Genomic DNA, 12,785 nt, shown 5'->3' on the forward strand with positions numbered 1-12,785 from the left:
AAAAAAACTAAAAGTTTTTGTATATGAAATGTCCGGGAGTATCTGCAGGTCCCACAGCCGTCCTATGGTAATGATTGCTGAATCCAGGTGGTCAGGCAGGACTCAATAGCGCATGTCTGGCCACAACTGTCAGAGAAGCGGGGTGGTCGTATCCGAGGAAGCTATCTTGTTTCTGAGGGACAACATGGCTGCATTTATTATTACAAATTATCTTCACATGGGAACATTTTTTAAATCACATCCAGTTGAAGAAATGTTTACATATGGCAAATGAATTAAATTAAATGTGAATGCCCAGATGAGAATACCCCTTTAAAGGGCTATGCCAGGGTTAGGGATAGATGGCTATAAGATCAGCCTCCAATCAGCATTGCCTTGGCTAACTCCTTTACCTATGTATCACCACCTGTGCCCAAGACATTCTAACCCTGCTTTGCGCATTGTCTTTGTCAAACAAATCCAGAGGGATTAAAATACCATGACATTAACATTTACACGGCACTATTAACTAAGTAAATCTTTATTGTGCCCTTATTATTTTGGTGCATATTTTTATGCTTTTACCCTCCATATTTCTGTATTTTGTGTATATGTGACACTTATATTTTTCTTCTAACATCAATAGCTGAAGACTCAACTGAATGAAACGTTACAGAAATTAGAAGGAGAGCAGACGGAAAGACAGAAAGTAGCAAATGATCTACATGAGGTACAAAGCTTTGTAGATGACAAACTTGTTTCCTAAAACGATCTGTAACAGATTTTTCAGTTTCCTTTGCACTGAATGCGCTTCATTGTATTATTTTTTTCTTTCCAGGCTCAGAAATCTCTAGATCTCATTCAGCTAGAAATCCTAAAAGGCACGAGTGACCCGAATGTCATAGAGAATAGCGATATCTCTCCAGCAACGGTATGCATGTGTCATAAGAGCAATGATAATGGTGGTGCTTAAACTGTTCCATGGATTAATAATCCACATCGCTGCCACCCTTCTCCTACAGTCTTTTCTGGTTGAATATTTCTTCTGACCCCACTGTTTTTACTTAAGGACGAACAGCAGAAGAAAGAGAAAATCTCCTCAAGCTTAAGCCAGACAGTGACACAACTACAGCAGTGTCTTCAGCAACTCACAAAGGGACGTGAACACTTTCAAGTAATAGGTAATAGGAGGTGGTTGTTGTGTTCAGGGGGGCCTCTTCATTCACCTTTTGACCATTGATGACTTGGAAAAACGGATTGGACATGTTGAATGTCATATGCCCAATCTGTTGTTGCCACTTGCACTAATAAGTGAGTGTCAAGGGTCCCTCTCCCCACTTTCGAAAATGTATACACGTATGGGCAATGTGATAGCGAACACTTCTGCTCTTGTAGGTGTATGTGCACCTTTTTATGTGTGATTTCGCTTATGGGTCTTATAAGGCTGGCAATACACAGCCGCCGCCGGCACAGACTTTTCTAGCAGATGCCATACTCTTCAGATCCCTGTGGGATGATTTAACATAACAAGATAACTATATTACATGCGCTCAAGCCATCGTTTATATAAATTGCAAATGAGTGCGTTGTCTCGCTGTAAATAATACGGAAGATAATAACATTGCCTCTTCTGTAGTGCCATCATCTCCAGCGCGGAGCCTTATATCAGGGTCTTGTCTCTCCAGCCTCCCCATTTATGTCTCATCGTTCAGAAAGAAGTGGCCACAATTACATGGAACCCCCCAGCTGTCCTATAATTTGGTCCATGATCTGCCGCGTTTATGACTGCATCTGATTCATTCTTTATTGAAACTGCAATAAATGTTTTTCAAGCCACATCTTCTGCCTAGTATTACTTCTTACAGTCTGTAGACCAGGCTGATGTATGTTTATATACTTGGCAAGCAATACTTTTTAGAATTTTTCTGAAAATGAAAAAAAAAAAAGTCTTATTGGTTGCTTAGAGGAAGACTGTCTGTACTTGCAGTATTGGATTTCCTTATTGTGGATACAGCGAAATCTCTTAATGTACAAAGCTCCAGGAGGGGACACAGCAGACATATATATTTACACCTCTAGAGGACCTACTAGTTTCAAGTAGCATATCCATGGACTTTGTCCTGTCAACCCGGAAGTGATGACGTCCCGCACATGTCTCAGGCCAAGGAATGCGAGACATCGTCACTTCTGGGGAGAATGGAGAGAGACTGCTGATGTTAGGACTGAGAGAGACGCTCTTATGGCTCTGGCATTGTTCCTTTTATAGGTAAAAGGAACAATGCTATAGAAACTAAGTTTAAATGTGAAAAATGGTTTTCCTTTATGGCTATAGGAACACTCCAGTCAAAGCAAATTCATTGAAAAATATGGTGCAGGGTCTGAAGACAGGATCAGGACTCATTTTCATTGTATTCCCATTGTCCTGCTTCTCCCTTCAGCCCCTGCACAGGGTATAATTCAATAAATTGGCTCTGACTAAAGTATTCCTTTTAATAGAAGTCATCTTCTAGCACCTCTCCTAGGGCATTGATGGCGAACCTTTTAGGCACCAAAACTACAAGCAAAAAAGAGATATTTTCACAAAGTGCCAAATGCCAATTTAAAGTAACTCACAGGTTTCAAACGTATTGGCGCCCTGATTACACCAATACAAGAGAAAGAAGGAGAAATTTGGATTGTTGTAGTTTCCGTCTAAAGTCCTCTTAACAGGATGAATCATGGGTCCGGAGAAGAGGCTACAATGACAATCAAGCTCTGTCCACACCTCCTTGATTCAGCTCTTGAGTTCTGAATGTTGACCTTTGTGCTGGGTGATGGCCTGGGTGCCCAAAGAGAGGGTTCTGAGTGCCACCTCTGGCACCTGTGCTATAGTTTCGCCACAACTGTCCTAGGGAATGTGGATATGAAAAACAAAAAGCCACCTCTAGCCCCTAACCCTATTGTATGCCTCAGTGACTGTCACTTCATGAAATGACCATAGCGTACGCCTGTCATAGAGAAATATTTCATTTTTTTTTTACTGTTGGTCTTGTTTTATTTTCCAGGATGAAGCCACGAAGGGATTTCTCCATTGAGGAAGCAGTTGAAGACATTGTAATTAAAATTTTGCCAAAATTTAAAGCCTTATTTATGTCTTCACCCTTTCTACTTTGTCAGAAACACTGAAATGAGCTACATCTTTTCTAATTCTTGTTAAACTACTGATTTAAAGCAGGACAATAATAATAATAAGTTAAAATGGAAAAAAAGAAAAAGACGACACTCCGCAGACAGTTTAGTTTTATAGCAAAAAAAACGGAATTAAAAAAAAAAAATCCAGATTGGATCTTTAGCTCTTTACATTCCTGAAGCTGCAGTAAAGACGTGTACCTACCTTCTTTCTCCTTCTCCTTTTTTTGTTCAATACAGATTTATTCAGAGGATTCAACTATGATAAAGACGATGTATGAAATATATATCCTTTTATTACAGACCTTGTACACTGTTTTACTTAAAATCCACTTTGGGAGTAGAGATGCATCTTGATTTCATCCACAAATAAAACACTCCTCTTTTTTTTGTTGATAATGTTTTTTCTTTTAATAGTGTTCAAAGGAGAACAAAAAAAAGATATGTTTAAAGGGCTTCTCCAGTTTTCTTATAAATAAAGCTTATTGAAACAAGCATTTTATGTGCTCACTATTTGTAAGATGACGTTTAGAGGGGAGATGACTTGGAGGATGAGATTGCAGAGGGTTAGCTTTGTGTCCGCACTCAGAGATGCTGAAGCCCTTTAGGAGCAGTGGTAAGGGTAACATACATGGGGAGGCCCCCAGCCTCCATTGGTCAGTCCAGACTAGTGTCGGCAGTCATGTGACCACATGGTCACTCTTCATTGGGTCAGAAGTTCCTTCATCAGGTGATGGCAATGGCCAATCAGAGTAGTCACACCTCTGGTAAAATCTAAAGTTTACACAAGGAAAGTGTGGCCCGCACTGTGGGCATAGGATGCCATCGCTGGGTAGGCGTGTATTTTTTTTTTCACCAGGGCTGTCCCATGAACCTAGTATTCCCCTTTAAGTAATGTACATGCAAAACAACTCCAATGTTTAGTTGTAAAGGGTCATTTAAAAATTTCTGATGGTGAAACTAATGGATATTCCAGGGTGACCTTGCTGCTGGTGGACCTTGTTCCCTTGGAACAAGTCTTCCGTATTCTTTTTGGGCTAATATGGTTACAGTCGTTGGCAGGCTAGAGAATTGTGGCAGTAATTGTCCAGGGTCTAAGTGTTAGAATGCTTGTTTCTAGAAGAATTAAAGGGATCTTTCATTGTTCATGGCCGCATGATGATTACACACAGAGAACAGTAAAAAAAACTACCACTACAGCCCAAGCATGTTATCCTCATGGGGACACTCGTTGCCCACTAAAGTTGGACGATAACACAAAACAAGGGAGTACTACATCAAGTAACCAAAGAGTAATGGCAAAAGACCAACGTATGATTCTACAAACTACGAAAATGCTCTTCATGAAAAGGGCACCATGTAGGAAGCTGCCGCCTTCAAGTCTGTCTTAGGTCTTCGTCAGGTTTTTGTTCTTTTTGGAAGTAGTTAATTGAATAGATGAGTCAATTTTTGTTATGTTTTAACACACTCGTATTCTATACTAAAAAAATAATCCTAGACCTGAAATCTGTGGCTGCTTCAGCCATGACCTAAGGCTGAAGAGAAGTTAATCTTCTGAACCGTGGCACATAGAAACACAATTCTGGTTCTGATTTAAGGAGGAGAATTAAAATCTATTTTATCCTATATTTTCCTATAAATATCCCACCCCGACTGTATCGTAAACTGTGGAAATCTCAGTGTCACCTAGAAACATAATCCTTATATGCAGTATTTAAGAGGAGATTTGTTTCTTTAAATTGGAACCAGAACAGGTGCCATGGTTCAGAAGATATGTGTTTGATAGGTCCAAACCTTTCAGCTGAAGGCAGCATGAAGAATGAGAAGGGTTACTGACCCCACCGGTATGACGACAAACGGCTACATGGACATCATGGGATATGCACGTATGGACTTGCAGTGGTATGATGCCCTCTGCCACTGGTACCCTTGCTGCCATTCCTCTCTCCAAACTTGGCAATCTGAAGAAGGTCCTGTACTGTATTGAAATGTTACACAACTGTATTAGCACCTTGTTCTAAACCTGCCAATACAATTGCACAGGGAAAAATTGGGGGATGGGAATCTGAGAAGTTTATGGTTTGTCAGTGATCGTCCCTAGTCTATTCGGCTTTTGGGCAGCAGGATAGCAGCTATATAGCAGAGTTGGCTTGGTGGCCATGTCATACAAGAACAGTCTAGTAGAGTTTCACAAAGTCCCGCAAACCTATGGCCAGTTTCTTAGACATCCAACAATCAATCAACCACATTGCTGCCAAACCTCTTATTTTGGTGGAAGTGCATGACCATTCATTGCTCGGGTATCCCATAATGTCATAAGGAAGTTTCACCAATCCCCTATTCATAGTAGATGATACTTCCACAGTGTTCTGAATAGGGAAGCCCTTGCACTGTATCCTCTATAGCTCCAGCCATAACATCCTATCCGGTGGGTGATGTGATCACTTGCAATGGACAAAAGTCTCCTAATACAGCTACTGCGTATGACTGGACGGGCTATAACATGTGCTTCTTCTTAGACATGTATAGAGAAAAAGATTACACAGACAGCAGAGATGTTACTTATTATAGTGGCTCATGTAATGGTGTGCTGAGGCATCATGGGATTAATGCCTCAGCCCCCCACCTCTGCAACAGTGCATGCGGTGCTGCTGCAGTTTAGCCGGCAGACAGGGGGTCCTTGTATCATATTTCATGGCAGACAGGGGGTCCTTGTATCATATTTCGTGGCAGACAGGGGGTCCTTGTATCATATTTCGTGGCAGACAGGGGGTCCTTGCATCATATTTCATGGCAGACAGGGGGTCCTTGTATCATATTACATGGCAGACAGGGAGTCCTTGTATCATATTTCAATATGATACCTTTATTTATATAGCGCACACAGATTACGCAGCGCTGCACTGTGCTTGCTAAATCAGTCCTGTCCATGTGGGGCTCACAATCTTATCAGTATACCAACCGTTATGTTTTGGATTGTGGGAGGAAACCTGAGAACCAGGAGGAAACCCACGCAAACACAGAGAGAACATACAAACTCTTTGCAGTTGTGACCCTACGATGAAAGGACTCCCTTCTTGTGAAGTCTGTGGGATGTGACCAACATAGGGTCCATTTCTACGGGTTGCATAGGTTTGGCTGCAGCCAGCCTAAGGGGATATTTGGAATTCTTCCTAAATCTCTTACTGGAACCACAAATACTTCTAGTGTGTGACCAGGTGATAAACCTGTAACCCAAGCTCTTCACAATGTAACTGTTAGGTCTGGTATGTGAAAAGGGCTGCGTCAATTAACAACCTTAATATTTAACGCAGTCTTACTAGCTGGACTCTCACAGGACTCACAGTGGCCAACCCCTTTAAATTATAGACTACAGACAGCCCCCCCCTTAACTCCTCCTCTTCTCAGGGTAAACGCCCCGCCGCTAGTCCCGGGTTCATGCTGTGAGGGTGTAGACTCCCCCGTCTCTGGGTGGCCTGGCGCATACAGCGTGGGGACAGGGGTGTGCAGGGGAGAACTGGCTGCCATCCCAGCTCTATATAATAAGGTCAGTTTATCATATGGAAACAAAAAAATAGTGAGGGCAATGCTTGGAAAGTAATGAGCTGCCTGGTCCGACCACAGCACTGCATAACATGTGGGAGCTGCGGCCCACTCGGGAAATTCCTAGTAACCTCTATGGCCAGTCTGCATCTGATGGTGGACTATGTCGATGTGAAGTATTTTTTTTAAAGGGAATCTGGAACCGAGTCATGTGGGTGTATTTTCAACAGTGACTTTTCAACAGTGACTATTTTCAACATGACTCCACTCCAGAACTTAAATAGGGATAGGGATGTTTCAGTCCTCTGACTTTAGGATAACACTAGGGAAAGAGACTTTGGTCCCACAGTGACCCCCCCCGCACTCCACCATTTGCCAGTTTTACACCTATGATACACCTTTATGCCAGTTTACATGCTTCCTCTGTCCCTCTGAATAAGGCCAGTTCACAGACGTCCTCCTCCTTGTTCAATTCTCTGTCAGTAAGGATACAGAATCTCCATCTTGAGCATTTGTTTTTGCGGCTAACCATCGGCCCCATTACTTCCTATAGGCTCTTGCACATGGCCAGTGCATCCACTGTGCCATGGCCAAGCCCACTGACTCTGCCGCAAATTATAGAGCAGGTCCTATTCTTGTGGATAAAGTGTTTGGAACAGATTTTTTAAAAAAAGAGGAAATTCCAGAAAGGACATTTTATACCCTACCTGAGGCTCGTAGCCTGCTGACCGTGTCCCGTTAAGCTCAAGAAGCTTTGAGTTACTTATTTCATCTAAAGGGTTTCTAGTTCGTGGAAGTGTTATGAGACATAAGAATATGTTTGCTCATGCCCACATCTTTGTGCCCCTCGTCATGAGGACAGTAGTAATGTGGAAGCTGCGGCCCACTGGGGAAATTCCTGGTAACCTCTATGGCCAGTCTGCATCTGATGGTGGACTATGTCGATGTGAAGAATTTTTTTAAAGGGGATCTGGAACCCAGTCATCTGGGTGTGTTTTCAACAGTGACTTCATGACTCCACTCCAGAACTTAAATAGGGATAGATACTTTTTCTAAATATGATTTCTCATAAACCAGAAAAAATATAAGACAAACCTCCTCCTTTTGCCTCCATAGAGGTACCAAGCAGGGTTGTCCCCTTTCACCGCTCCTGTTTGCAATTGCGATGGAGCCCCTAGCCATCCGGATCCGCCTTGATGCGGCTCTTCAGGGGGTACGAGTGGGGGCACAGGAAAATAGAATTAGCCTTTATGCCAATGATGTAGCCTTGTATATGGCTAACCCTGCTGTAACCCTTCCCAGGGCCATCTCAATTATAAATAGGTTTGGTGACTTCTCAGGCCTCCTCATTAACTGGGATAAGTCCTTTCTTATGCCACTACGTAGGGAGGGTTATGGTTGGGGTCCTGAGCTCTGCGGCCTTCAAATAGTGTAAGGATTTCAATACCTGGGTGTACATATTGTACAGGATATCTCCCGTTCCTACTCTCTTAATATAGCCCCTTTGGTGACTTATCTAAAAGATAAGGTAAATACTTGGTAGCTCCTGCCTGTGTCTGTGGCTGGACGCATAAATTTACTTAAGATGATTGCATTGCCTAAATTGTTGTACACCCTAGAGCATGCAGATATCCCAGTGCCCAGACAGTTTTTTGCGCAGCTGGACTCTTTGTTCACCTCATTCATCTGGGGGAGTGAGCGTGCTAAACTCCGCCTGTCTACTTTGCGTCACCCTAAGGCACAGGCGGGGGCTGCTTTGCCGGATCCCTTCTTGTATTACCTGGCGGGTCAGCTTCGCTATCTCCATAGTTGGGTGTCACCTGGCAGATGCCAGACGCTGAAAGCCACCTTGCCCGGTTCCTCCACCTACGCTCGCTGTGGCCCGTATTGGAGCCTGTTGATTATAAGCCTAACCACCTTCTCCCTTTGCATAGGCTGGCCAGACAGGTATAGTCTCATGCCAAGAAACAATCAGCTGCACTGGGCACAATTGTTCATGTTCCCCTTTGGTCCCACCCAGCTTTGCTCCATTTCTCAGATTTGCAAAATGGTTCATACTGGACCACTAAGGGTCTAGTGAACATTACTCAACTTCTTGGGGAGAATGGGGAGGCTCTCTCTGTGGAGGCAATTAGATCAGCTTTTGATGTTCCAGATAGGGAAGTCTATCGTTGCCTACAGCTAAGGCACGCTTTTCTGGCTCAGTTCCCTCCGACAGAGACTGCTTTCTCCTCATTCCCACTGATAGGAATTCTACGCTCCCAGGGTCCTAGAGGCCTGGTATCTGTTATCTATACCCACCTCCTTTCTGAGCTGTTGGAGGGTCCCCCTCTGCCAGTCATCTCATTCCTTCACTATCGGATGAAGACTGGGGGCGGCCCAGGAGTCTCACACCTCGGTATCACCTGCAGCCAATAATAAACTAATTCAGTTGTTCATCATCCATCAATGCTATATCCCTCCAGTCAGATTGTTCCATATGCATAGATTGCCGAATGTCACAGATGTCATGTGGACCGGACAATTTCATCCAGCTAATATGGACTTGCGATTACATAACCGTATTCTGGACAGAAGTAGTTTCTCTGCTGTCTGATATCCTGAATAAACCGGTCCCTACCTCGCCGGCCCTATGCCTGTTGGGAAGTACCCGGGAGGATGACTGGTCCCATTATGAAGCTATTTTCTTGAAGGAAGCTCTGTTTTTGGCCCGGAAGGCCATTGCCATACGCTGGATGGCTGATCGCTCTCCTACTGTCTCTCAGTGGAAGAAACTGGTTAATCTGACTCTACCTTACGAGAATATAGTTTACAAACACTGCGGCTGCCCGGAGAAGTTCCGAAGAGTGTGGGGCTCTTGGTGCTCTTCCCAGATACCCTTTTTAATGTTTGCAGTCTGAGAGAGTCTCTTGTCCCTTTTCAGTGAGTGCAATACTCGCTGTGGGTGATATTATTATAATTTTACATACTACAGTTGGGCACCCTTCCTGCACTCCTCTGTGCACTGTCAACAGGAGGGATTCCTTGCTCTCCAGAAATAGGGTGGTAGGTTACCTTGTTGCCTAACCATTGTTACTACCTTTTCTTTAACTCCATTTCTCTCTTGACACCTCTCGACCAGGTTGGTTACTGTTCTATGTATGGGTTGGGGAGGGGTTTTCTGGATCGCTGTTTTTGTACAGATGTTATCACACATGACAAATGATTGTGTAAAGATATATGTTGTTATATCTGATGTACCTCAGCTAAAGCTCCTTGTTTTGTGATGTTGCACCGTTTCATTTCTGTGCCAATAAAGAGATTTAAAAAAAAAAATATATATATATATATATATAAGACAAATACATGTTTGTGTGGGGTATAATGTAACCTACAACAGCATGCCATTAACCTGAAATCCTGCTGACAGCTTCCCTTTTATAAATGGTTAACCTTTACCTCAGGAAGCTCCTATTTTTGTGTTTATTAAACTTAGATTGCTTTTTTATAATTAGTAAAGAGATTCTTCTTTTACTACAAGAATTAAAGGGGTATTCCTTGAATATGAACATCTGATACAAAAACCCATGATGATATAAATAAATGAATATAACAATGTCATTAGTAACAAAATGGAGCTTAAATTGTTTGATTTAATGATTCACAAAATTTTATGGCCTCTCTAAAGTAGGTGGAGTTATCACTGAGATGGCCACCACTGGAAACTACAAGTCCCATGATCCTTAGTTCTCAGTAACTCCTCCTCCCTCTTATGCTCTGCTGCTATTGATGTAACAGACTTTCTTGCTCTGTTACCATAGTAATGATGTGTAGCTGCCATTACCTTACTGAAATGACGTCTCACCACAACACTGGCCATACTGGATGCACTGCAGACAACCAGCTGCAGCCAAACATAGTGCTGATCACATGACCTGCCCAGGCAGGTGCAGGACATGTGATGTGGACATGTGACCAGCGGCCATCTTTTGTCTTGTGTCTGCAAGACAGACCTCTGGATGTTGGTAATTTAGCCTACAATAAACAGCTATAATAGTTATCAAAGGTGTCTGCAATTAATATTTAGTGTTAATCCTGGTTCTTATGACAACCCAACATTTTTAAAATCCTACTGTCACAGAGACCAAAAATTTTTGACTGGAGCTACAATGATAAAGTATACAGTTCCGACTTACATAAAAATTCAACTTAAGAACAAACCTACAGAACCGATCCTGTACGTAACCCGGGGACTGACTGTACACAAGACTTAGGGGTTATAAGAAATAACTTTTTTGAAATTACCTTTTTTTTAATGAGGGGAAAATTGATTTAATATACTTTAGTTATTTCATTTAGATTTTCTTGAAGGCATATCCAATGAGATTCCTACAAACGAACTATGACATGTAGAAAATGAATATAATGGCAGCTTCCATCACATGGAGAATGTAATAAGTAGTAGAAACCAGACTTGAAACAGTTACATAAAGTGTATTGTCTGTGCTATGTGAGCCCTAGGGGTTAATAGTTTTTCTCATGTGCAGAAAGTGCCAAAAGTAGAAAGTGGGAGAGGTGTGCAGAGGAGTCTTTGGCACAGCTTGAGGTACAGAGAAAGATCAAAAAGGTTCGCAGAGTCACAGACTGGGATGGAGGGGGCTGCTAAGGAACAGGGGAGATATTGGACCTCGTATTCTGTGTAGGAGCTTCTGCATCCACAGAGCAAAATATTCAGTTCTGCTACACACAGAGAACACTGTCACATGACCTCCAATTCCTTCCTCCTCTCTGAGCAGGGAGCAGAAGCTCCTCCCCTCTTTCATTCTGTATTGCTGAACAACTCTATGGATCACGGATCATAAGAGAAATCAGCGCAGCCAGGAGACACAGCTAGAGCAGAGCCAAGCTAAACTGAGGAGGATAATAAATAAACTGCTGCACATAGGTAAAGATAATAGGCAAAGTTGTTCTACATCCCAAGAGCTGTATAACAAATGGCGTTTAAATGCTAGCCACAAGATGCTGAATTATCACCTTACCCAAATAAAAATACAAAAAATTCACAATAACTCATGTACTGAGCAAATATCATAGTATCATAGTATATAAGGCTGGAAAAAGACGCAAGTCCATCAAGTCCAACCTTTAAGAATTAAATAAATGTTTTATCCCTATAGCCCGTGATATTTTTTCTCTCCAGAAAGGCATCCAGGCCTCTCTTGAACATGTACATAGAGTCCGCCATAACAACCTCCTGCGGCAGAGAGTTCCACAGTCTCACTGCTCTTACAGTAAAGAACCTTTGTCTATGTTGATGGTAGAATCACCTCTCCTCTAGGCGTAGAGGATGCCCCTTGTCCTGGTCACAGGCCGAGGTATAAAAAGATCTTTGGAGAGATCCTTGAACTGTCCGTTCAGGTATTTGTACATTGTAATGAGGTCTCCCCTCAGTCGTCTTTTTTCTAAACTGAATAACCCCAAATTTTGTAATCTGTCATTGTATTCTAATCCCCCCATTCCCCTAATAATCCTGGTTGCTCTCCTCTGCACCCGTTCCAACTCTACTACCGTATTTTCCGGGCCATTAGGCGCACCGGAATATAAGGCGCAACAGTCCGATGCGCCTTATATATGTAATAATTCCATATATAAGGCGCATCGGACTATAAGGCGCAGGGTCGGGGGCGTGGCGGAGGTCCGGGGGCGGAGCGGAGACCCGACGGGACGCGGCGGGCCGCGACGCCGAGAAGAGACGCGGAACGCGGGGAAGGGGAGGGGGAGGTGGAGAATAGCATACTTACATAGGTCCCCGCTACCGGAGACAGCAGATCTCCAGCGGGAACTGCAGACCACGCGGCAGAAGTTGTTCGTGCCACGTGGTCTGCAGTTCCCGCTGGAGATCTGCTGTCTCCGGTAGCGGGGACCTATGTAAGTATGGTCCGCTGCCCTCATATAGGGCGCACCGGACTATAAGGAAATCCAAGGCTTTTAAGTGCGCCTTATAGTCCGGAAAATACGGTATATCTTTTTTATACACTGGTGCCCAAAACTGTACACAATATTCCATGTGTGGTCTGACCAGGGATTTGTATAAGGGCAAAACGATGTCTTTATCA

General features: G+C 43.1%; 1 protein-coding gene across 11 annotated transcripts in view; it reads left to right on the plus strand.

Annotated features, from left to right (window-relative positions):
- The window catches only part of KTN1 (kinectin 1), a 62,168-nt gene extending 58,622 nt beyond the window's left edge, over positions 1–3,546 (plus strand). For all 11 annotated transcript variants that reach the window (XM_072115735.1, XM_072115737.1, XM_072115733.1 and 8 more), the window contains 4 exons: positions 626–709; positions 818–910; positions 1,049–1,160; positions 3,024–3,546. In XM_072115735.1, the coding sequence (XP_071971836.1) occupies positions 626–709; positions 818–910; positions 1,049–1,160; positions 3,024–3,028 (294 nt within the window). In that variant the 3' untranslated portion in view covers positions 3,029–3,546. The remainder of the gene's footprint in view (positions 1–625; positions 710–817; positions 911–1,048; positions 1,161–3,023) is intronic.
- The last annotated feature ends 9,239 nt before the right edge of the window (positions 3,547–12,785 follow it).

This window comes from Engystomops pustulosus, chromosome 7, assembly GCF_040894005.1.
Source record: "Engystomops pustulosus chromosome 7, aEngPut4.maternal, whole genome shotgun sequence".
Taxonomy (NCBI): domain Eukaryota; kingdom Metazoa; phylum Chordata; class Amphibia; order Anura; family Leptodactylidae; genus Engystomops; species Engystomops pustulosus.